Consider the following 24,049-nt stretch of genomic DNA (forward strand, 5'->3'; position numbering starts at 1 on the left):
AAAAATTAAATACATCATAAATACAATAACTTGAGGAAATGCCATTTTGGCACAATGCTTCTTTCCAAAAGTGTGTAAGTATCAAGCATAAAGTACAGAAATATCTATGACAATTTAAAAACATTAACAAATATTTACATTAACCTTGTCTAATATTAGTTCAATTCAGCAATGTGGACATTAATGGCATTTAAAAAATATTACTGAAATACAACATTGCAGATAAAGCAGAATGACACCATGGAACACTTTAGAAACTTGTACTCAAATAAACATGCAATTGGTTCATGATCTTCTCCTGTTTTATTTTGATCACATACAAATATGAAGAAAGTGTTCAGTTAAATCTTGCCAGGTGGCAGATTTATATGATTCTTATTTTGTAATTTCTGGTTTGAAGGCACAGGATACTGCCATCAGTAATTTATTCACAACAAAAGCAGTGGCAGTAACAACAAAATCTGTCCAGCATAGTCTCATTATGCACCACCAGCATGTCCAAGGCAGTCCCTCTCTATGTGCAAAAGGGACTACATTCTCCATGCTGCCACCCTTCATTTTTCTGTAAGGCTCTTACCTCTTGTATAGACTCCTACACACTGAGAAAAACAACAGATCAATACTGGGAGGGAAATGTTATCTTAGTCAGAAATGAAACACAACTTCAACAAATGTTCAGAGATAGCATAAAAACAGTCCCCAATTCCACTTGGAAATTTATACATTTTCTATATACTTCAGTGCATTCCAGAATTTGCAGCAAAACACGTAAAATCTACTAATTCTAAAATATTAAGCATTAGAAATGTACATTTTTAAAAATATCAGGACTGTGCCGTTTCTCAAGTAACACTGTAGTACTGTTGCTATGTGTTTTCAGGACACTATTTTGCCCTCAATTATATTCAGAATGTGCAAGGTAGATTAAGCTGCATACTTCTGTATTAGGAACATTTTCAAGGCTCTTATTGAAAGACTTCCTCATTTTTAATATTTTCCACTGGTTAACCGCAAACGTTAACAACGGTGCATGTGTATGAGAATCTAACATGTACCTTCTTGAGGACTAGTAATTTCAACCAGAAGAATGGGCCTTACATTGTTTTCCTAGGTACGGTGTTTCTTTTTTGTCCAACTCAGAAGATAAAACCGTCTCTCAGTTTGTGAAAGGAGAAGAGTAGTTCCAAAAAAAATGAGCTTTTAAGACTTCCGTCTGAGTCACAGTAAATTTCATAGTTTATTCCACATGTCCTTCACAAAGCAAGGTTTGCATTGATGATAGCGGTGGGCAAACTTTATCGTAGGAGAGAAACATAAATAAGAAGCATCATTCCTGTAGAGTCCTCTAGGAGTTGCTGGCCCACGTAATGTAAAAAAACCTTCCTTCAGACGTCAGCATGTAAATACTTGTGTGCTGCAGCAAGCAGCCTGCAGCTCAAGTTTGGAACTTCTTACGTGCTGTCAGCAGCTAGGTGCAGCAGCGAACTGCTAGCTACCACCTTCTGGGTCTTTGCTGGTATGACAGGTCTTTTCAATGGGGGATGAATTTGCTATTTCTTTGTTTTCTTCTCTTTGTACTCCTTCCTGCAATTCTTTTGATGTTTTCTGTCTGTTGCTCTCACTCTTATGACTAAGAGATGAGTTGAACCTGGATGAGTTCGACCTCCATCTTCTCAGAGTCCTTAAAATGTCTTTTCTGACGTTTTCACTAACCAGCACGTAAATAATTGGATCGGCAACACTGTTTGCAGTGGATAAACACAGAAACACTGTAAAAACTGGGTATATGTCTTTTTCAAATGGACATGAGCAATCTGTATGAAGCAGAAAGTATACAGACCTTATTAAGAGTACCACATGGTAGGGAGAAAAGCAGATCAGGAAAATGACAATAATGGCAATTGCCAGATACTTCACTTTGGTCTTCTGGCGACAAGTCAAGCTGGTACTTGTTTTTGTACTTTGGAAAATTTTGTAGTTTGTGAAAATGAGGATCATGAAAGGTATGGCGAATCCAAATAGGAATCTGGCAAAGCCGAAAGAAGCCAGTGTTTTGTCAAGGGGTAAAGTCTCAAAGCAGGTATCGTTATGTATACTCTTCATGTGAAATACTGGACTGTGGATTATTGTAACCACAGCAACGAGAAAGCATACTATTATGATTGCCTTTTTCCGTTCTCTTCTTCCCCTTGATTCCAGAGCGTACACCAATGCCACATAGCGATCCACAGAAATACAGCACAAAAGCAGAATGCTGATGTATATGTTGCAGAAAAAAATGAATCCTGTTATTTTGCAAATCTGTTCACCCATGTACCATTTGTGCTCATTTTGTACATAGATAATCCAGAGAGGCAAGGTACTTAAATACATCAGCTCGCACAAAGATAAACTGAAAATGTAGATGGCAACTACTTTGTTCCTTTGGATTTGCATAAATGTAAGCAGGGAAGTTATGCAATTTGCTGGAAGGCCGACTGCAAAAACAAAGCTGTAAACAGCAATGAGAAGTGTCTTGCTGTCTTTGTAGGAAATGCCTTTGCAAATGGTGACATTATCCTTTACAGTTGTGAGACAGTCTGTAGAATTTGCCATGATTTCTTTCCAGCTGTTTTTTTTTTTTTTTTTTTTCCTGAGAATCAGAAAAGGCAAAATAGAAAGTTAACATTTGTATCACTTAGAGATGTGCCAGTAAAGGTTAAAGTCCCATAAGTGTAAGGGCACCACAGGGGAACAAATGGGATGCTTGTCTTGGGAAACCATCTAGGACAGGTGAGCTTTCCAAGACCTGCTACTCTTCTGTAGTATCCCCTGGAAGCCAGGTTTGATTTAGTTCCAGGAAGAAGTGCCTTTCCTCACAAGGAATTTCTTGACTATAGCACGCCTAGTCACTAAAACAGGGGCTGGGGACTGACCTTAAACCAGGCTGCCTCATAAATAAGACATAAGAATCGAGCTGCTGACCAAATACTAAAGTCGCTTTGCAGAGGAAATTAACAGCATTAAGGGCATAAATCTCCAATTTTTTATTTTTATTTTTTTCAAACTCAGTAACAAAAATTGCAAACTGCTGAGATTTCAGATGGAGGCTGGTAGAAGAAGCTATCATTTCTGGTCAAATGGGACAATTATCTCAATTGGTTGGGGGCACTTAATGTATCAGAGACTACCCAGCATACAGGAACTAGAATCTGGATACTGGCATGCACTTCCACACTGTAATAAAACACAGTGGTTCAGATCTAGATAATTCACACCTCTCTCAATGAATAACTGTAGATGAGGAGCAAAAACTTGTAGTGCTAGGTAACATTCACCATAGCAAGTCAGCAAAACTGCCTACCACATCTGTTTGATACCTCTGGGAAACAACAGGAAATGTGTAATGAAAGGAAGTAAACAAGATCGAAGAGAAGAATATGTATGCTTTTAAGAAATGGTGGTGAAGAAAATTAATGCTCCTTGAAAAGGAGTGGTTACAAAAACACCTTTCCAAGGCAACCATACACAAGAGCAGACTTGGCATTTGGTTAGTGTTATGTAGTGCTAGGAGAAGCATTTCTTGCAAAGTCACACGACTTCCACAAGGAAATCTCCTACCAAGTGAAGAGAGGAACATGGAGGTGAATGTGCTGTAATGGTGTTGTATTCTCTTAAAACTTGTACTTTCCTGTATTTATGAGTTGAAGTTGCCTGCGGTGTAAGACACTTAATAAGAAGAGATCTAGTCTGCCCTGATTTTTGAGCACTCAGGTGGACACCTGCTCCAGGGAACAGTCAACTAACTGCCAAGGGGAGATGTGTTGGTAGTGTTGAGTCCCTTCTCACAGAGGTGGTGTATGAGCCTTCGTCCTCACCGTGAACGAGCAATTTCTTTAACCTTGTGTTCATGCAGAGGAGAAAGTAGCTTGTGTCAGCCTATGAACATTTATTTTTTGTTGGTTTGGGCCAATCTCAAGCAGACATAGGGGGAAGCAGTCTACTTCCAGGGCAGTGAGGACCTGCATTGTCTCCTACATCTCTGGGAGGGTAGGCGAGCTGGTGGGGCCATTCCCTCCCCTTCCTGGGGCTGCATAAGCAGCTCCACCTGAATGCCTAACAGAGCACCTATCATTCAAGATAGCCTGAGGGACATTCAGTCCCCTGAGCTAGTTCAGTTAATGCAGATAAGGATGGTATGAGGAAATGGATGCAGGCTGCCTTAGGCTGCAAAATCCTCACAGCAGTGATGTGCTAGCCACAGCCATAAAGACCAAGTCCTCCTGGTCTATGCCAAAATGTGTTCATGTGCAGCAAGTACACAAACACAGTCAGAGCCCCAGTGACAGCAGGTTCGGATTGAAGATGCATTTCCAGTCTTGGTAAGCAAGCAGGTGGGGCAGTGGCAGCAGTACCTGCTATCCCCAGCACTGGTGGCACAGAAAGCTGTTCCTCAGGGTGACACTTGGAATGGGGACTCTGTAGACACAGGAACTGAGAAAGTGCTGCTGGTGTGGAAGAAGTACACTGTAGGGTGTGACCTGCTCAGTGTCTACCTTCTACTTCCCTCTGCGGCAAACCATGCTCCGCTTGCATGCTGAAACCTTTAGAGGTTAGCAGGCAGTGGTCACTGTGTTAGTCAGGCCACAGTACCTCGATCCAGCCAAGTGCCAGAGGGACACATCTCCTCATCTGAGAGCTGGACCATCTGGTGTCCAATGGATATGTTCAGGTTCTCTCTAGGAGGATCTGAAGCTTCCTTTAGTTTCAAATGTCCCAGCTTCAGGATGACTGAAGAAGAGGATCCTCACTACTGTGTGGGGGGAAGACGGCACAGGACTCAGCAGGGCTGTTGCAATGTTTTCGAATTTGCTTCCTTTTTTTTTTCTTTTTTTCTTTTTTTTTTTCTAGCAGTGAAAGTGTAGTCATAGCTGGTATTTATTTAGAAATGTGATAGTTGTGATAAGGAGTGACATTCATTTCTTTCTGCCTCTGGGCACCTGCCACCTTGGGTCAATGAGATGAGGCCTTCTGCAGGCCACCAACCAAACAGTGGTGGAGGGGAGATAAAGGCAGCGTTTGATTTCTGGGTCAGCAGAGATTCTGTGCCAGACCTCACCCAGAGCATGGCATAGGAGAGCTCGTCCTCTCCTTGCATCTGAGCGATGTGAGACCACCAGGAACCTGTGTAACACAAAGGTGCCTTGAAAACAGAGCTGTGAAGCACAGCAGGTGAATGAACCAGGTGATGGAGGTGATGGAGGCAGCGGCAGCCGAGGTGGGGACGTGGCACAGTCGCACGCTGCCTCAGCCATGAGCAACAACACCATAGCGCACAAAACCTCTCCGAGTGGTTGAAGGTGCACTCTCCTCCCCTCCCCCAGGGCTTCATGTGCTTCTTGGCCCTGTTTGTCTGCAAATTCTTCTTTTTGCACTGCCTACGCCTGTTGCTCGCCACTCGTTGTGCGAAGGCATGCTTCCCCCTGAGGTACCTGCCTCACCAGCAAGCAGCCAGCAATGGTGCAGAGCAGGAAGGAAGTGGTAGAAGCCATTCTGTAGACACATGTTCCCAAAGAGGACTTATTCTGTAGACACACGGTTCCCAATGTTTCTTTCGCTTGCCACCTTCCTTTGCCTCCTCCCTTCCTGCTCTGCTCCTCAGTTTCTCCAGGCCCAGCTCTTCAGGGCTTTTGGGCCTCTTGCCTCCTCCCGTGTCCCCCATGATGTCTGTGCACGTGTGCAGCACAAGAAAGGAGGGGACGGAGCAGCACAGGCCCATCAGCAGGGCTCTGCTGTGCACTGCCACTGCTCCCAGCCTGCTGCTTCCTCTCTGCACCATGCTCTTCCTCAGGAAGGTCTGCGGGTGCTGGGGGGGCAGGGAGAGGCATGGAGCCTGTCCCGGTGCCTCCTCTCTGCATCAGCCAAATGATGAGGGAGAGGCAAGGCCCTGCCTCCAGGCCATGTCTCCTTCCTGTGTGTCTGGCACCGGTGAGAGCCTCAGGAAGGAGATGCATGTGACTTTTTAATCTGTCTGCACCAGGCTTTTTTTTTTTTTTTTTTTTTTTCTTGTCTGTCAGTGCAGCGCCTCAACCACAGGGACGATGCTGGGCTCAGGAGACCCTTGCCAGCTGCCAGCCGCAAAGTCTCAACCAACAAAGAGCGGTCACAGGCATGAATTTACACTCAGGAAGAAAAAAACACGTGCCTGGTGCCTTTTGCAAAGGTCTGGCCTGTCAGCTCAGGAGCCTGGATCCTTCCCAGCAATAATGCTCCCGTTAGCAGCCCTGTTCCAGGAAGGAGGAGGGGAGGGCACCCGTTTGCTCCCCTCGCCCCCTGCCTTTCTCCTGGCTCTGGGCCCTATCCAGAGCAGTCTTCTGGCCCTGAGCTTGACAATTTCTGCTCAGCTCACCAGGACTGGAGAGGGTTTTTGCCCTCAAACTGCAGATCAGAAAGCAGCACTGAACAGGCAATTCATGAAAATTCTCCTTGTAATACTGACTCACTGGAACTGAATGCATGTTATTATGCAGGCCTTTAGAGTCTGCTGTTTTCATGCCCTGCTCATCCCAGAGGACTCGAAGTCCTGTCTTCCTCTGTGGTGGCTGGGCTGTGATAGCTGAATCCCCACATCTCCCTAATGCAGCATTCACGATCCTACTGCTTTGTCTAAAGGAGCATCTGGTAACCCGTGGACACCTCACTGGAGGCAGCAGGCTAACCTGTTGAGCACAGCCTGTCCAAAGTAGCTGTCCCCTCCTTTCTGTGACAGTTCTGTTTCTGCTAGGGCTTACCAGCTACTGTTAGGTGTTAACATCAGATGCTGGTTGTGTTTTGCTTCAACAGCTCAACACATACTTAGCAGCATGCAGGAGCTTCTTGTTCCCCGAGGCTCACCGAGTAAGACTCAAACCTCAGTCAGCACATGCATGTTTATCACCTATAAAATATCTCATCTTCCTGGTTTGTTGACAGAACAGAGACAACACCTCTGGTAAGCACCTGAGCACAAATCACAGTAAGATGGGATAATCTACTGCAGAATATTTGCTGTGAGCCTACTCTATATTTACCCTCTTCCTTGGACATCTGCTCTTGGCCTGGGTTATACTCACAATATTGGGGAAGGTAGATCTCTGGTAGGGCTTCTAATCTCACTGTGTTATGTTCCCACTTGTTAGACAAAGAGGTAATTACATTTCTTGCTCCTAAAATGGAGTGCCTACCTGCTCTAATGTATTGAGATCTTACACAGAGAAAATCCTAGAAGAGGTCAGAGCATGTTGAGATGCTCAAGTAAAAAGGGTGTGGATGGAAGAGGCAAGTAGGATGTGAAATCCAATTTTCTTGATGTGTGGTAAAAAAGCAGCAGAAATGCCCTGGAAGTCTTTAAAAGGCATTTAGATTTAGAGCTTAATGATGAAGTTTAGTGGAGGACTTGTTAGTGTTAGGTCAGAGGTTGGACTAGGTGATCTTGGAGGTCTCTTCCAACCTGGATGATTCTGTGATTTTGTGATTCTGTCTTGCTGACGGCCTACCAAATGGGTCCGTAAAAGCTTCTTGAAATCGCCTGCCCTTTTCTCCCTCTGTCCTTGATCCACTGCACTTAGCATCTCTTATGGCTGGCAGCCCAGCTTTACTGGGAGGAGTGGAAAGGAAGAGTTCTTGGGCTTTCCTAGACAGTGGCAGATCTGAATTCAAACACTGCACTGATGTTTGATCTAGGAATCAGATGTCCCATATTGTGGCTCGGGGCCAAAGCACGGTGCTATTGTGCAGGAGAGCCTGCGTGGTGGTCTTCTGTCCTCTCGCTTGCCCGGCATGAGAGAGCATTGAACTATTCTGCAGAGATGTCCCACACAGCTCGTGGGACATGAGACCATGAACCTGGGATGCTGTGAGAATGTGGTTTCACATCACAGCCACATCAGAATAACAGCCTGACTGTCACCGATCTTTTCTCTGCCTTCTCCCTGACGAGTTCATTGCCTGACCCTGCAGTGAACTCATGCAGAGTGGTAAGCTAGCAGAAAATGCGTCTCCTTTTCTATCTGGGTCAGTTGTCCATCAGTTTGCCTTTTTGAATTGGCCTTCCAGGGTCACAGCAGCAGCTGGGCAGGCACAAGGGGATTAGCAGTAGCATGTGGCCAGGAGCAGAGCAGCCAGAAGCAGATGGAGGGAGAGGCTGTATTGAGAGCAGCTTAGCCTGAATGTGAACTGCACCCTCCACCAACCTCCAGAGGTGCTGCTGGTCTCTCCTGACTATTTAGGGGCCTTTGCACCAAAAGTACCCCTCCAGGCACCTGTGTGGATGCTGCAAGTCCTAAGTAAAGCACCTTGGGTAAGCAGTGCTTGTGGTCATTTGAGCCACATAGCAGATGGACAGCCACTCCAACCACATCACTTTTTTTTTTTTTTTTTTGGTTTTACTTTGAAAACTTAACTGCTAAGTCCTGAAGAACACGTGAGCTTTTGTGAGCCTGTTAACTTAGAGCTTATTGTTTCAGATTTAAAGATCCTCACTGGAGTCTGGTCCTGCATGAAGCAGAACAGGGTCCTGAGAAGGGTCCTGAGAAGTGTGGAGACTTGACAAGCTTCACTGAGTGCTGCTGCTGCATATCCAGGCCAGTTGCATTAATATGTGATCTTCCCTGAAGATTCTGAAGTGCTTTTGTTAACGCTAGGTGTAAAGAGGGAAGTGAAAATGAGGGGGAAAGCAAAAGGCTTTATTTTGCAGTTGTCTGTTGTTATTAGCTGCTCATGTAAAACTTTTGATTTCCAACAAAGAAGTTAGAGCAATAAAATAACCACCATTAGGAAAGGCGTAAAAAGAAAATTTCAGATACAATTCAGGGGAGTTAGAAAAAAACACGATAGTTGAACACAGCACTGGTTGAAAGCCTTTTGATTAATTCACCTGAGATACAGAAGGGCAGAAAAGAAAAAAGACACACTGAAAGCCGTAACATGAATACATGAATACAAGTATATCAGCAGAGCACATTATTTATATATTTTTCATTTTCAAATCATTTTCCAATCATCCTTCTATGCCAAGAATTATTGGTAGAGATGAGAATTTTGAGGGGCTTATTTGGAGATTAGTAATAATAATAATAATAAAATAAAGCTATCCTTGTAATGATTAAGATAAAAACAAACCAGCCCTTCACACCTCCATTCCTGCCCCCAGTATTTGTGAAGGATATCAGCCCTCACTTATATTTTAAAGTGTAAATCAGCCTTTAATGAAACTGGACCTGAGTTTCTCTTTGTTTTGTGTGCTTTTCTTAGTAGTATGTGGTACCATAACTATTTGACACAGTATTACAAAAATAATGTTGGTCTGACCGCTCAAATCTAGTATCGTGAGTCATCAGTTCCTAAATATGGCAGATGTACCACCTACAATACTCATCACCAGCCACATCACTCCCATTCTAAATCTAGGCTTCTCTTTCTCACGCAGAAACTATGTTACCTGTCTCTTGAGTTTCCAGCCACTAGCTTTTGTGTCTGTTAACCTTAATAGAAAGTAAGAAATTGTTGTGGATTGGTTGCTCTGCTGTTCTTGAAAGTAAACAATGTTTTTGCTATTTCTGTGGATAAAAAAAGATTATGACCTATTAGCCCATCAAGTCAGTGATTGTTTTTTATTATTATTATTATTTTTTTATTATTCCCTTCATTAGTAATAAAGAGACTAGTACCTAAAGTTTGAGGTACTAGTCCTTTCAGGCAGGCTGAGCATGTAAAGGAAAGGCAGCAGCAGCTCCACTTATTTACCCAGCAGACTGACCATTTTTAATGACATACACAAGGCAATGGGATTTGACACCATATAGTTTTAAAATCCTGTATAGAGAGAGAGAGAGGAAAAAAAAAAAAAAAAGTACTTCAAAGCTAGAGGACTATATGAGGAATCCAGCCTGAGTGCAGCTCCATCTTACAACGGCTGCCTCCATCCTAGCTTAATGAAGGGGAAAGCATTCATGGGATTTGAATGCAGAGATAAATAAAAACTGTATGAGGCATTTTTAATACCAGCTCATGAAAACCAAAACCATACAAAAGCCTTCCATGTGATTCCTGAAATATGAAACTGGCAATTTTTGTCCATTTGTTAGATTTCTATTTGAGTTTTGCCCTCTTTTGAGCATTCTCTGGCTGTTGTGGCCATGGAGAAGACTCTTATGAAACAAGAAATATCTCTATGCATCCTTCTGCTGAACCAACGCAAGGCACAGGCTTTGTTTTGATAATCAAATGTAGTCATCTGAAGTTTAGGTAGTTTTTTTGTGAGAAGTAAGCACTCTTACATTAGTGGTTGCAACAATCTCCAACTGTGAGACACCAGACAGAGAGCATTGTGGTGAAAGCAGATAATCTCTCTGTTCACTATTGCTGGTTAAAGCAGCTATGGAGCATTTGCAGACCACTGCCAGGAACCACAAATAGCTGCTGTGAGGAAGCAGCTGAACCTTGAGATCAGTTATACAGTTTCAATAAATAACTTTATACTGCATATATAAGTGGTCATTAAAAAAATAATAATATATATATATATATTAAAGGAGCATATTTGTCGGAAGAGAGAAGATATTCATCATCTGGCATTCAGGAGGAGCAACCATTTCTGATAAGAAGAAAGCGTTTGATTTATTTCGTGATACAATGTTCATAGATGTGAACTCTTAGTAACCAGAGGTTTTAAATACGTGTGTGTGGTCATTTGCCTAGATCCACACATCCACTTCCTTAAACATACTATTGTGCTAAAATAAGCAGCTGTGGGGACAATGAGGTGAACTGTCACGTAATTCAGGGTTGATGAATGACGTGGCTCGAAACTGCAATCCTTCCATAAAACGGGCATCTTATGTTCCTATTACACTGGCTGGTGAGGGACTGTAGATGAAAAAACAATGCCAGGCAGATAAGAGAGAAATGTAAAAATGAAAGCTTCAGCTACAGGGTTTAAAACTACCTCAGTCAAGGTGGTAGGTAAAACTATATACATGTCATACATGGTAAAGGATGAGAGAGTAGATAGGGGAAATTCACAGCTGAAAAACAGACTCCCAAGTCCCCCATATCAGTTGACTATTTTTCCCCAGTCTCATGACTCTGAGTCCATGATTCATGATTTTGGGACTTTTGGTGCTGGTGACTGAGAAAAGTTCTCCTTGAAAACATCAGAGAAATGATGTTGCCAACCAGATTTATTTTATTATACCTATCAGATTTTCTAGAAAATGTACCATGGTCAGAGGAATTGATTCATAATCAGGAGAGCCATCAGGAGCCTCAGAAATGCAATCATAAATTTGAGGTCAAACTACAAAGCCAGCGATGTCAAAAGGTTGAGGGAAGCATAGATTTTGGAGCAGATGTGGTGAAAGTGAAGAGCTGAGAACAGCCCTGAGACTGGCAAGTTTTGTGCTGCTGTTTCACACCCACTTTTTCCCCAGACATAAAACCAGTAGGCAGTCATGCTTGATGCCTCCATAAAGCTAGCACAGCTATAACTGACAGCCTTAGGAGTGAAGGCTATTTAAATAAGGCTTCTGTTACTTGAGTGGCTTATCTAAAAAATTAACTGGCCAGACTTTCTGCTTAGTTCATGCCGAAATCATCAAGTCTTGGAAGAAAGAGTTGAGAGGGGGATTCCCATGCACAGCATCTCTGGAACCCCCTGGGGTGCTCCCAGATGTTTAAAACAACCAATCACCAGAAAATTTGTCACAGAGAGTTAACATGAAAATGAATGCAGCTCTGGGTTCCCAAAAGAACTGGGGGATATCAGGGAGTTGGCCCTCCCTGGTAGTGTGATGGCCATGTGAGGCAGATTGTGACTGCTGCAGCCTGCCTTCAGCCCACAGGCCTGAGCCTTCCTACTGCTGCGTTAACAGTTGCAGGCACTGGGGATTTGGGATTACCCCACTGCTCTATCTTGTGGCCCAGGTGGCTCGTGGGGCCCACTTTCCAATCCTTGGCACAAAGGTGGAGACAAATCTTGGCTCTTTCCTCATAGCTCTTCAGTGATCTCTTCTTTGTTCATCCTTGTCTACTGACAGATCTGGGCCTCCTTCACATTTCTTGGGTGGGTACCCAAGAGATGCCACAAGAATAATGCCAACAGCTTGCTATGCCACCACCCTCTTGCCCTTAGGTTTCTCCCCAGGAGCTCCTTAAGGACACCTTCCTCCTTCTTCTGGGCCTCAGTCATCCAGGCCTTCAAACAGCAGACTCCTGCCAAACCTCCAACTCCAGTCATCAAGAAGCATACCAAGACACAGAAAGGCCTGTGCTAGAGCCATTTTCACCTCAGACCACCAAGACTCTAAATCATCTCTGAGGCAGCAACTGTTCTGAAGCTGCTGGAGATTTCTGGAATGAGGCCATGTATATTTTCACCGTTCAGTAAGTGCAGGCAGGTAGCCATATGTGACACCTGGACCAACACAAGGCCTATATAAAGGCTTTTAAGTCTGTGGCAGAGAAGGCGAAGGACAACAACAGTGACCCTGCAGCCAAGAGAGACACTTGTCCCAGCTAGGAGCATCTGGGTTGGATCCTGTCCAAAGATGTGAACATTCAGTCCCATCAGCTCTCAGACAGGCAGGGTGATCAGTGTGGGAATGGCATAGCCATGCCTATGGCTTGTGGTAGCCTGCAGCAGGCACCCAGCTGTGCTCCTGGACCCACAGAAGCTATGTGGCCCCTTGGGCTCTGCTGATGACACACATAAACAAAGTGATGCTGTTGTAACAGACAGGTAGATAGTACATGTTTTAGTGACGTGTATTTATCCTACCTTGTGGCAAGCTTCTTTGCTTTTTTTGTAAGATGGCTGTGGACTGCGGCTCACTGATGGCTCAATTTGTTTCCCTGTATCAGTTGTTCTTTTTTTATTAATGGCCAAGGGTTTTGTCTGACCACAGCTTGGTCTTGTGTGCTCTTGGCGTCACCACTGAGCCCTGGCCAGACTCTGTTCTCTATTACAGATCATGTCACATCCTGCCAGCTTGTCATCACCTGGTTGTGTCTGTCTCCATATGTGGCCTGTGCATTGCCATGGTTTGCTCTTGTCTTTTGCCATCCTGTGGTTGCTTTCCCCCCATCTATCCCAATACAATCAGTGGTTTTCAATCCACTGCTGACCCAGGAGAACTGCATCTGGTAACTTGTACCTCCTTTGCTGCTCAAGTTCCCATGGAAGCTAGAAGATGCTTGCTCAGGGGACAACAATGTCCACTGCCATCAGGCAGTGACACTTGCAGAGAATATTTATTCATAACCAAACACATCTCCTGGTCAAACAGAAATTCACAAGCTTCCCCCCTTCCTGCACTGACACCTCTATTGCAACAGTGACAGGCACAGGAATCACAGGTGTTCCCTGCAACCTGAAAATACAGCTGTCCCTCTCATCCCACTGAAATTCCACAGACTAAGTGTGGTGTAACAGTGCTGAAAAGAGTCAGCGCAGAGAGGATGTCAGTAATAGGAAATACTCTCTGCCAGCAATAGGAAAACGCAAAGATGCTGTTGAGCTTTGTCCTCGTGACATTATATTTTCTCTCTGCTGTGGGCAATTTACTGGTCTTGGCACGGCCCTCGTGGATTTGTGCAGCAACCACTGCAATGTGGGAGCTGCACTGCTGCTGGTAGTGTCATCATTACTAAGAGGCTGCAGAGAAAGAACAAAGCAAAATAAGTCCCAAATAATTTTGCAACCTTCCAGACTTAGGCTCACTGACAAATTACTTGTTGCTGATAACTCTAGTTAGTTTTCATTGAAAATTGTTTTACTCTGGCTGAAGTGAATGCGGCTCAGCAGGTGGGATCTGCAAAGCCTTATGAAAACCACATTGCCTTCTATTCTTGAAGCAATCCTATTTTTAACAGAACAGTTAAAGATGGTAGTTTTGAGTGCTCTGAACTCAGACATCAGTATTTCTTCCTCTTCCATTTACCCTGAAACTCATTTTCTTTGTTCCTTCTTGTTCTGTGATTCACTCTCAACTAATTGGAGAACTACTGTTTTCCTTTTTTTCCCAGCCGGGTCACCTCCTATAGCACTAACTCATGTACCAGCAGCAGGGTTTTCCCCTTAAGACTTTAGTTATGCCAGTAAAAACTGTGACGCTCAAAGATTCCTCTTGGTAACCACGTGTCTCTGACGTGTCTGTGAGCCCACTCCTCTGTCTGCTAAATCTCCTGTTATGTCTTGTCCATATCCTCAGCAGACATCTCTTTCTCCCTTTGTACATCTACCACTGAGTATCTAATTCGTGGTTGGGACTCTTAGACTTTACACTGAAAGATATGTAAAAATCCCAGCTACCAGCTATTCCTCAGAGTATCCTTCCTCAGGGATATCAGAACCATGCATTAATTTCAGTGGACCCTGTTCTGAATTTCCCACTTCTCAGCCCTTTCCACTCCATTAAGACCCTGCTTGCCTATGCAATGATGCAACTCACATCACTTTCCAGATGTGAGACTGAGTACTCAACCCTTTGTCTTTACAGACTTCAGGTCCACTGCATGATATTCTTGGAGAATATTTTTGTTGCATGTTCCCTTCCACCAACAGCATCAACCAGGTGTGAACTATAGATGTGTTTGATGGTGTGCATCTGCACTAAATAACCTGATTTAAAAATAGCCTTGATACATGAAGAGAGATAAAATCAAAGTAACAATAATTAAGAGCCAGATTCTGTTGAGCCTGACATGCCTTACAAAAAGCATCTGTAAAGTTGATGGGATTTCTGCCAGTATGAATGGATCCTTGACTACCTCCTCCTCCAGTGCTCCAATATATCCCCAGCACAGGAGGCAGCACTAAGCAAAACCAGTGTCCCTTGTATACATTGCCCCCACGGAGTTGATTTAAAGCAATGATTTTCACACAGTGAGGCACAGCCTACTGAGGATGCAAGAGCATCTGGCAGAGAGATGTCAGGTAACCCCAGCCAGACCTGCATGAGACATTCACAGCAACCCTGGGGTGGTGAGGAGATATCCAGATGCTTTTGGCCAAGGAAAAAGGCTAAAAGAAAAACAGCCTCAGGTGGAAATGGGACAATGACAACGCAGATTAGTTTTAGCACTGAACTGCTTGCTGCTTTAGCTAAATACACCCCATGTCACACTGAGAACAGAGTGCATGTCAAGAAAAGGCAAGCAAAACCTGAGCTTGTGCTGAGCTCAGGCCAGATGTACAGGTACTAAGTCACAGAGAGCAACCACAGAAACCTGTCCTCATGTTGCTGCAGCCGCCACTCCAGCCACGTTCCCGCTGCATTGGGACCACAACTATTAATGTAAGCCCTGTTGTGACCCTCACTGCAGCAGTACTGCTGTCTGCTTCCCCACTCCCAGCTCTGTCTGTTTTGGGAACCAGTGACCTATCTGCACTTTCATAGCCTCTTGTATGCAAAAATAAAGGAACCTGGCTAGGAATGTAAAATCATTCTGAATAAAACTGTGAAATTTCCATTTCAGCTCAGAAGAGATTTGTCAGGGCACCCAGAGATAGTCAAAACATTGTCCTTGAATCAGTGCTATCTGTGTGATCATGATGAGGCTGTAAACTCAGTGTCCATCCAAGAGGCATGGGCAATGCTTAACCTGAAAGAGCCGCCTGCAGTTTCAGGCAGAAACCTCTACAGAAGAGGTGCTCAATTCATACTCTGACTATTTGTTTAAACGTAGTGTCCTGTGTACAGACTTATGGAGAGCTCCTCAGGAGAAAATAAGCCTACCCATTGGCTGTTAAAGAGCAGAGCAATGAGGTTACTAGAAGTTGAAGAGCCACTTGTCTGAATGCAGAGATGGGTTTAATAGTATCACAGGAAAAGCAGGTTAAAACAGCTCAGGTGCACATCAGTCTTTGGCAGAGAAGCAAACTTTGTTTTAAAAGTTCCACGGGAGTTAGTGTCTATAATCTGTAGTGTTTTCTATTGCAACATAAATTGAAAATAAATAAATAAATAAGTATGGGGGAAGGTACCAGGTAGGTAAAAATCAACTAAGACCCTATGAGAAACTAAATATGGGAAACAAAGTTCAGTTTGATTAGGGGAGCCTAGCTCTGGTGGGATGTTTACCCTTTGCTAAATTTCATTTGATGTAAGAAAGAACCTTTCTGACCTCAGAATTTCTCAGAATTTCTCAAAACTAGGATCCTTTAAAGTCTCATACTGATTCATTCTGCCCATCTGCCAGTGTGATGCAACTGCTGTTACCAGTCTGTGACTGTCTCAGAAGACGTGTGGTCTCCTTAAAACTGTAGCTACTACACTGAGCAACGGCTATGCTGAATGCAAACGCGTATCAGCTTTTATTTAAAAGCAAGGTCTTGTGTTTGCAGAGGACAACACCGAGCACGGTCACAGAATTTTTGGTGTCTCAGAAAAACAAGGCAAATCCCAAGATATTTGGTGGGAAAAAAAAAAAAAAAAAAAAAAATCTCAACTTAGTCTTGGTATTTTTGTGTGCCAGTGATCAATAGTACTGTGTGAGCAGAAGATGAAGAAAAAAAAAATAAAGTTTGTATATCCAAACAGGCACTATAGACCATCAGGCAAACATCATGATAAAATGTCTGTCTAGTTTTTCCAGCAGAGAAAGGATGAGAGGAAAGACTGGGTGTGAATTCTCTAATGGTCTACCAAATGAAGTCTGGCAATGCCAACGGCATTGGCATTTTTAGAGTAGTTTAGTGTTCATGCCTCGTGCTTGCAGTGATCATCAGATCTAACCTTACAGCAACCTGGTTCTCCCAAAATCTTTCAGTCTTAGTAATCACTGATGTCTGACTGGAACTGAAATCCTTTCGTAAGGAAAGAATATATTTTGTATAGGAAAGGGAATTTGCAAGGAAAGCAGATAGCAAAGAATCATAGTCATAGAATGTCCCGAGTTGGAAGAGACCCTCAAGGATGAATCAAAGATTCCTTCAACTGCCACGAGCTCTAACTAACACAAACCCAACAGCACTTTATGCCTGTTACATCGATCACAAGGCATTTTAGATGGTGAAACATCACTAGAGTCTACGATACTGAAGCATGAACATGCAGCATGGAAAAGCAGCAACTGAAGCTGAATGAAGCCAAACACTGCTAAGCAGAACGAATGCCTTATCTCGGAGCTAGAAACCACTTACTTCTTTTTCTCCCTGGCTGCTGCAGAGGAGATGATAAGGCACTCCAACTCGTGCTGTGCTCGCAGGCTGCTCTGTAGGCACTTCAGGAAGTTGCCTGCAACACCACGTAGTCGTAAGTGTCATGAGCCGAAAGAAAATACACTGCTGGTGACTTCCTCAGGGTACCAGTGTCACTTGTAGCTAGGTGCACAGTTATAGATAAGAGGGTGACTGGAATCCCCCAGCCTTGAATATCGTAGTCCTGTCATGACTTGAGAAGGACGTTGTAAAAAGGCATCTCTATTAACCACGTTGGGAAGACCCGCTCCTGAAAGTACGCTGAAAGAGTGAGAAGAGGCAGAAGAAACTGTGTACTAATTACTGTAAGTAGAGGATATTCAGAAAGGGGAAAAAACAAATGGTCAGGACAGGAAAATGTGGCATTAGTAGGAAGACAGAGGAATAAATAGCATTATGCTCGTGGGCCTGTGAGTAAGCACAGCCCCCGGACTGAGGGCTATGACATTTCTACTGATCAGAGCACACAGCCTATCAGGGTTTCTACAACATTTCTGCAAATTCAAAGGTCTCAAAAAATCCTGTGAAGCAGTCTGTTCTCATGGATGTCCCCCACATTGCCTTCAGACACTACATGGTGCCTGCACACAGCGCTGCTTTTGCACCATGGACTCTTGCACACACAAGCCGTGCATGGCTGCTGCCTTTCACAAGTTAGCAGCTAAGGAACCACAGCTGCATTTTAGGATGGGGCTTGTGAGAAACGCCCTGCTTTCTGTCCCCCCGTGCCCAGCCAGGCAGCCCAGCACATTTTAGGGGTGTTTGAGCTGTTGCACTTTGCCTCCAGCCTCTATTTAATCCATCCTTCTTGTCCTGTCAGAGAGGCTGTGAGATGCAGGAGGTAAATTTGGGGCACAATGGGCTGACTGACGAAGGAAGCAGAGACTGACCAGTGCAGTCAGGAGAGCAGCTAAAAAAAAAAATAAAATTAACAAAGGAAGTAATTGTTTTCAAGTTCAGTCACTTGTCGAGGGGTGAGAAGATATAAGTTCAGATCTTGTAACTTGCAAGCTGCATCTGTGACCAGGAGTTTCACCTTTTGGAGTCCAGTAGTCATTGTGCCAATGTGCTATGGAGGGACAGGAGAGCAATGAACTGCCCCAAAATGTTATCAGAGTTTCTGCATCATTGCTGCAAATTCAAAGGTTTTAAAAAGTCTTCTGGAGCAGCTTGAGCTTCCAGGCTTTGGCAGAGGAAGGGGATGTCTGCAATAGGTGCTTATTTCTTACCTGTATAATGGAGATAAACCCACCCTGGGCATTACACATACAATCACTTGTATATGTATTAGGTTAGGCATTTAGGTGGATGAGGAGCAGTATTACAGCCCAATAGAAGGGGGTGGTGATATCAGGGAAAGACCTTTCTGGTGCCAGTGGTGCTAGAAAAGACAGAGTACTCAGAAGATGAGATGGTGGTTTGAGCGACTTAAAGAAGAAACAGATTTGAAGGACAGTGAAGAACATTGATAAGAAGGACTGTAGGGGCAAAAGCCTTATGTCAGGCTTTAAGTGACAGAGGAAGGAGAGATCAGTGTTACAATGCCAGCTTAGACCTCATTTCTGAGACCTGTCACATGTGTCATGCCAGATATCGTGTGACCCTGAGCAGTTATAACCAGATTTATTAGATTTTCGGGCAACTTTCTGATCAAATTCCCCCAATTCCAGCTGTGGTGAGATGCTTGCAGCTCTCCCTTGGAGGTCTGTCGGTGTTTGTAGGGTGCTGAGGGCTAAGGTAAGCCAGGGAGGAACTGGGTTACAACCAAGGGCGAGCAGATTACTGAATTTGCTTTTTATAGCTGTATCGAAAGTGACATATTTCCTCTGGAAAATAAAAGAAATGCTTGCTATGTACTTTCATTCTGGGGTGAAAAAGTAACTTTGGTTCACTTCTGTCAGAGAAGGTTTCTGGGGAAGGGTCTTCTTGTAAAAAACACTTCACTCCCAGTGCCCAGGAGGAACTGGGGTAGAAGAGGCTGAAACCAGCCTGGGAGCCTCTGTCTGTGGAGGAGACCACTGAGTTCTGTATCTGCACCAGCTCAGACTGGTTGGCACTGGATACAGTCTGTGCATTGCTCCACACCCATGATTTCCACCTTGTCCTTCTCTGTGCAGATGCCAAACTCAAAGGAAGCCATGGAGAAGGCTGGGCACAGTGATTCTGAGATGGCCAAAGCTGATTTCTCTGTGTAGCTGACCACTCCTCATTCAGAGATGTGGGACAGGAGAGAGGAGAGTGCTCTCTGACCTGAAGAACTGGAAATTTCATGAGGACTGGTAGGCTCTTCTGTAGTATTTGTGAGCACCAGGTCATAGCTCGCATTAGAGAGCAGTCAAACGTGCACTCAGATACCTGCCTGGTTATGCTACCTGTTATGTATACGTGCTCACATTGACACAGGAGTGAGAATACCCAAATAGAGGCACATATGCATTTGCCAACTAGACACATTAAAGGTTGTGTGGTCCTCCGTAGAGAAATGGAAGATAACAGCTCTCTGCGCCCCTCAATCTTCCACATGAACCTGAAAACATTGCTATTTAGAGTCACTGCTGGTTCATGCCTCTGTCAGTGCATGGCCCGAATCAACATCACCCACAATTATTGCCCTAGCAAGTTAGGGTCAGATGTCAAGATTTCACACTTGGAAGATGCTTTCAAAAGCTTTTGACAGGATCTTCAGTGACTGGAGATGAAAACACAGCTAGCACTTCCATGTGTGGCAAAAACAAATCAAACATTTCAAGTAAGTTTAGTCTGTATTCAGTAGAGATAATACAAGCAGTACGGCGATATAAATTTTGGCCTGAGTTATACTGTACCGATGCCATAGCCAGGCAGAAAAAAGATCAGATAAAGAACCATTTGTAGCAGAAGGCAGAAACCCTCTGGCCTCTGTCTAAATCTGATTGAAGTAAATGGAAACATTTCTTTGCACCTCAGGGAGTTTAAATAGGGCATTTTGAGCATGTTTCTTCCTACCTTTTAGTTGCTGGATGCTATTAAGGCAGGTACCATGTCTAAGCATGTTGAACTGCATATAAGCTGTCTTCACTCTTTATCATCTTCATACTGGGGTACACAGACTTTCAAAAAAATTAAAGAGAAAAGAGTCCAGCTTTGTGTTAGCTCACAGCTGCATAACACAGATCTTTCTTGGGATTTTTGCAGCACTATGTTAGAGAAAATGATTGTACACCATTGACCAGAAAACAGAAATAACCATGGAAGTCTGGTGGGGTCCAATGTCTCTGAAGGACTTTCAGCCTGAGTTATTCACTCCCCTTTTTCATTTGGAAACTATTGAGAGAAGCTGGCAGAATATTTGGCGTTTCTGTGCTCCACAGCACATGAAAATACTCAGTGTTAGTGTTATCTTCCCCTGCTCATGACCAAAATAAAGAATAACGAGAACCTATGAATGGAGGAAACCTCAAATTCCCTGTCTGTCCTACCTCCCCACAAAACTCCCCAGGACAGCAGTGGCCAGACTGAGGCGAAGGAGCACGAAGGACTGCTGAGCTCTGTAGCCCTCTCACCAAGAACAGGGTGGAAATGCCTGTGAACAAGTCCCCTTGCACAGGAATGATACACAACTGTGCCTAATGAAGCAGTGCTGTTTTTTGTTTTTGTTTTTGTTTTTTGTTTTTTCAGTTGATAACAGGATCGACCGCAGGTTGGATCCCTCAAACGAGATACCGTGGGATGAGCAGTGTGATGAAACCACAGCTCAGTTTCCTCCCAGCAACTGTCTGCATGCAGTCTTCCCCTTGCACATGTGGGACAGCTCCGTCCCACCTTTGCAAACAGGCCAGGTAAGTGGCAAAAAAACTAACGTGGCTTTCTGCCTTCCCATGCACATCCAGCTCACAGCACACATCCTGCAGGGAGTACAGAAACCTTCTTGCAATGCTGCTGGAAGTGAAGTGCAGAAGTGTCAGTTGCTGAGATTTTTGGCGCACTGCCTTTTCTAAGCATTTCACTGCGCTGTTGTAGGGCAGGATGCCAGTCAGATCACTTCTGGTTTATCAGGCTGCATAATGACTGCACCCTGCTTCTGTGCTTTAGAGCTCTCCTGATTTTGGTTCACCTGCTTTTGTGAATGACACGTATAAATTTGCCCTTCCACAGCTTTCACTGGCGCAGTGATGCACCGTGTGCCTAGGGGGTGGAAATCTGTAAGTCAAAGGTGTGACTGATCATGCCCTCTTCAAGCAGAAGTCTCTCACCCTGAGGAGCAAAGCCCTGTTTGGTTGCACAGTCCTGTGCCTTCAGGCACTGGGATTAACATCTACCCTGGCAAGAGCTCCCCGGCACTGTGCAGTTGATTGTCTCGTGGTGCATTTTAGAGACCTTTAACTTATTTATCCAGGGCAATAACAGTTTTTTCTGTCATCAGAGCATCATCAGAGCATCAGTCTGCCTGTGGAGGTCCTTCTGACAAGGCGGGGTACATCACTACCTTAAATACAGCAACCTCCCCAACAGGTAGTACTGCTGGTGGCTCACCCACAGCCCAGGCTGAAATTAGTGAGTGCTGTAGCAAAAATGGATTTGGCTCCTCATCCTCAGGCCTCACCGCCCATTCACATTATTATTTCATATGGCTCAAACTGCCACAACAAAAAGCAGCCGAAAGCTAGGAATAGATCCAGATAGCAGGACAAGACTACAGCCTGGACCACCGAGCTGCAGCGTAGGCTCAGCACTGCTGCTGGCTGCAGCCAATTGACAGACATGGCTGGCTTTTTTTTTTTTTTTTAAAGAAAACACCTCCTCATACTAGGAAATTATAACACCCTCAGGGTGAAGAAAGTTACACTTGTCAGTGTGTGCAGGAAAAGGGTGCGGCTCAGAGAATATGCATGTGTGATTTTATTACTGAGGCAAAGAGGCAGCACCTGAACTCTGGTCAACCTTAGCAGCCACTGAGGGAAGAGCCAACTGCACGTCTATGACACGGTCTGAACTCCTGAGCAACCACATTTATCTTGTGGTGTAAATATGGAGAAATTCAAGCTGGCTTTGCACCTCCTGTGCACAGCACTGTAATTTCAAATCTCACTTCATTTTACTTTTTCCTTGGAAGCCTTCCACGGAAGAGCCAAAAGCTGGTGAACTTGCAGTATTTCAGTACGCATCAAGGGATTTAGGAGTAGGTTGGACTTTATCTTCTGGCAACCCAAAGCCTGGCGCTGCTGCATGGTGCTTTTTATTTTTCATTACTATATCTGGGGTTAATGGAAAAAAAGTGTCAATCATGGAAACAGTGTCATAAAATTTGTCCTCTGGCTTGGAAACCCCAGGGAGGTAAATGGCCCAAGGACAGAGAATCAGCACATGGAGCAGGTGCCTTGGACAAACCTGGGATGACAGAATCACAGCCAAACCCCACTCAAAGACCTCAGCCTTGTATCCAAAGGGCTTTTTCCTCCTGTTGTTCCTCTGCAACCAGCTTCAACAAGAGGTTCAACAGGCTTTGGTGTTGATGCTACATCACCTCCTCCTTGCACCCTCAGGGAGCCTTGCTGCCAGCTCTCTGTGGCAAAGACCCCATCAAACCCCCTTGGGGAGCTGCAGTAAGAGCTCTGGGGGTGAGGGGCTTTAGGAAGCTCATGTTCTGCCAGGGGAAATTGCCACAGAGCCGACCAGTGCCCGCGGTTTACCTCATCACATCTGTGCTAGGACTTCACTGCTGAGGGGCACCTTAGAGAAATGCCGCAGACAGGAAAGCAGGAAATGTTTTGCAGAGCAGAGATAACGCTGAAAATAGTAGTCGGCAAACAGTTTGATTTACTGATTGGTATGTGCAGGAGCTGCCATGTAAGCATCACAGGAAAAGGAAATGGGACGGAGGAGGAGTGGGAGGAAAAGGGCATGAGGACAACAAAATGGGTCGGCAGATTTAATCGGGCACGGGACTTCATGTTCTGGGTTTTCTCCTGAGCATGATGCACTGTGCACCTCTGTGATCACATATGAATGCCAAGGATGCGAGTCCTGTTCTTGAAAGGAAATGTCTGTATTTATTTACCAAGATGGGCAACTTGCGTCATCTTGGGGTTCTACTGCACCAGAAACTCCCTCGTGTATATGGTTGGAAACACCCTGGGCATGATAGCCCTTATCTACAGCAAGCCAGCCCCTGAGTCACAAATCTGAACTTCGACACCTCTGTGTCAAAGTGGTTGAAGTGGTTTCAGAACTGGCATGTGAAGGTGGAGTTGCCCTCCCCTGCTCTGTTTCTGGACTTTCTTAAAAGCTCCTTTTGCAAGAAGACCTCAGAGGTCTCCATGACCTCCCTGCAAGGCATATGGATATGGTCGAGGAGGCCCCAGCCATCCCAAAAACTAAGTATATGCAAGAAGAAGCTGCCACAACACTTCTCCTCTGCACAACCTTTTTTTTTTTTTTTTTTTTTAGCCTTTGCCAGGCATTTTGCACATATCCATCTGCACCCCCAGTGGGGAGCCCACAGAGCTTGCAGAAGCTCTGCTTGTTTATTCATTTCGCTCTACCTTCTGTGTGTTGCTGGCTTCCACTGGGGAAACTGAGCTTCACGCGTGGTGATGATCTGGGTGCTGACAGCACTCTGCTGTGGCCAGGCCCTGAAACCACCTCCTGCACACAGCTACCTGTAGGTAGCTGCACACAGCTACCTATGACGCTCCTCTTGAGGCATTTTTTCTCGGCCTCGAGGGATGCTGGTAGGTGTGAGACGCCCCTTTCAGCTTCTGCTGCTGTATTGTCACGAGCGACTTACTGTTTTGGGGAAAGGAAAGTGCCCAATTAAGATCTGACATGCAGTTAAAGTGAGGGATTTAGTGGAGC

General features: G+C 44.6%; 1 protein-coding gene across 1 annotated transcript; it reads right to left on the minus strand.

The window, feature by feature from the left end:
• Positions 1–1,488: 1,488 nt before the first annotated feature.
• On the minus strand, positions 1,489–2,595 carry GPR132 (G protein-coupled receptor 132; the record flags this gene model as incomplete). The annotated part of the gene is made up of 1 exon (XM_084288008.1): positions 1,489–2,595. One exon carries the CDS (start codon positions 2,593–2,595, stop codon positions 1,489–1,491), a length of 1,107 nt encoding a protein of 368 aa, XP_084144134.1.
• Between the last annotated feature and the right edge of the window lie 21,454 nt (positions 2,596–24,049).

Source organism: Netta rufina (genome assembly GCF_964035555.1).
Source record: "Netta rufina genome assembly, chromosome: 5".
NCBI lineage: Eukaryota > Metazoa > Chordata > Aves > Anseriformes > Anatidae > Netta > Netta rufina.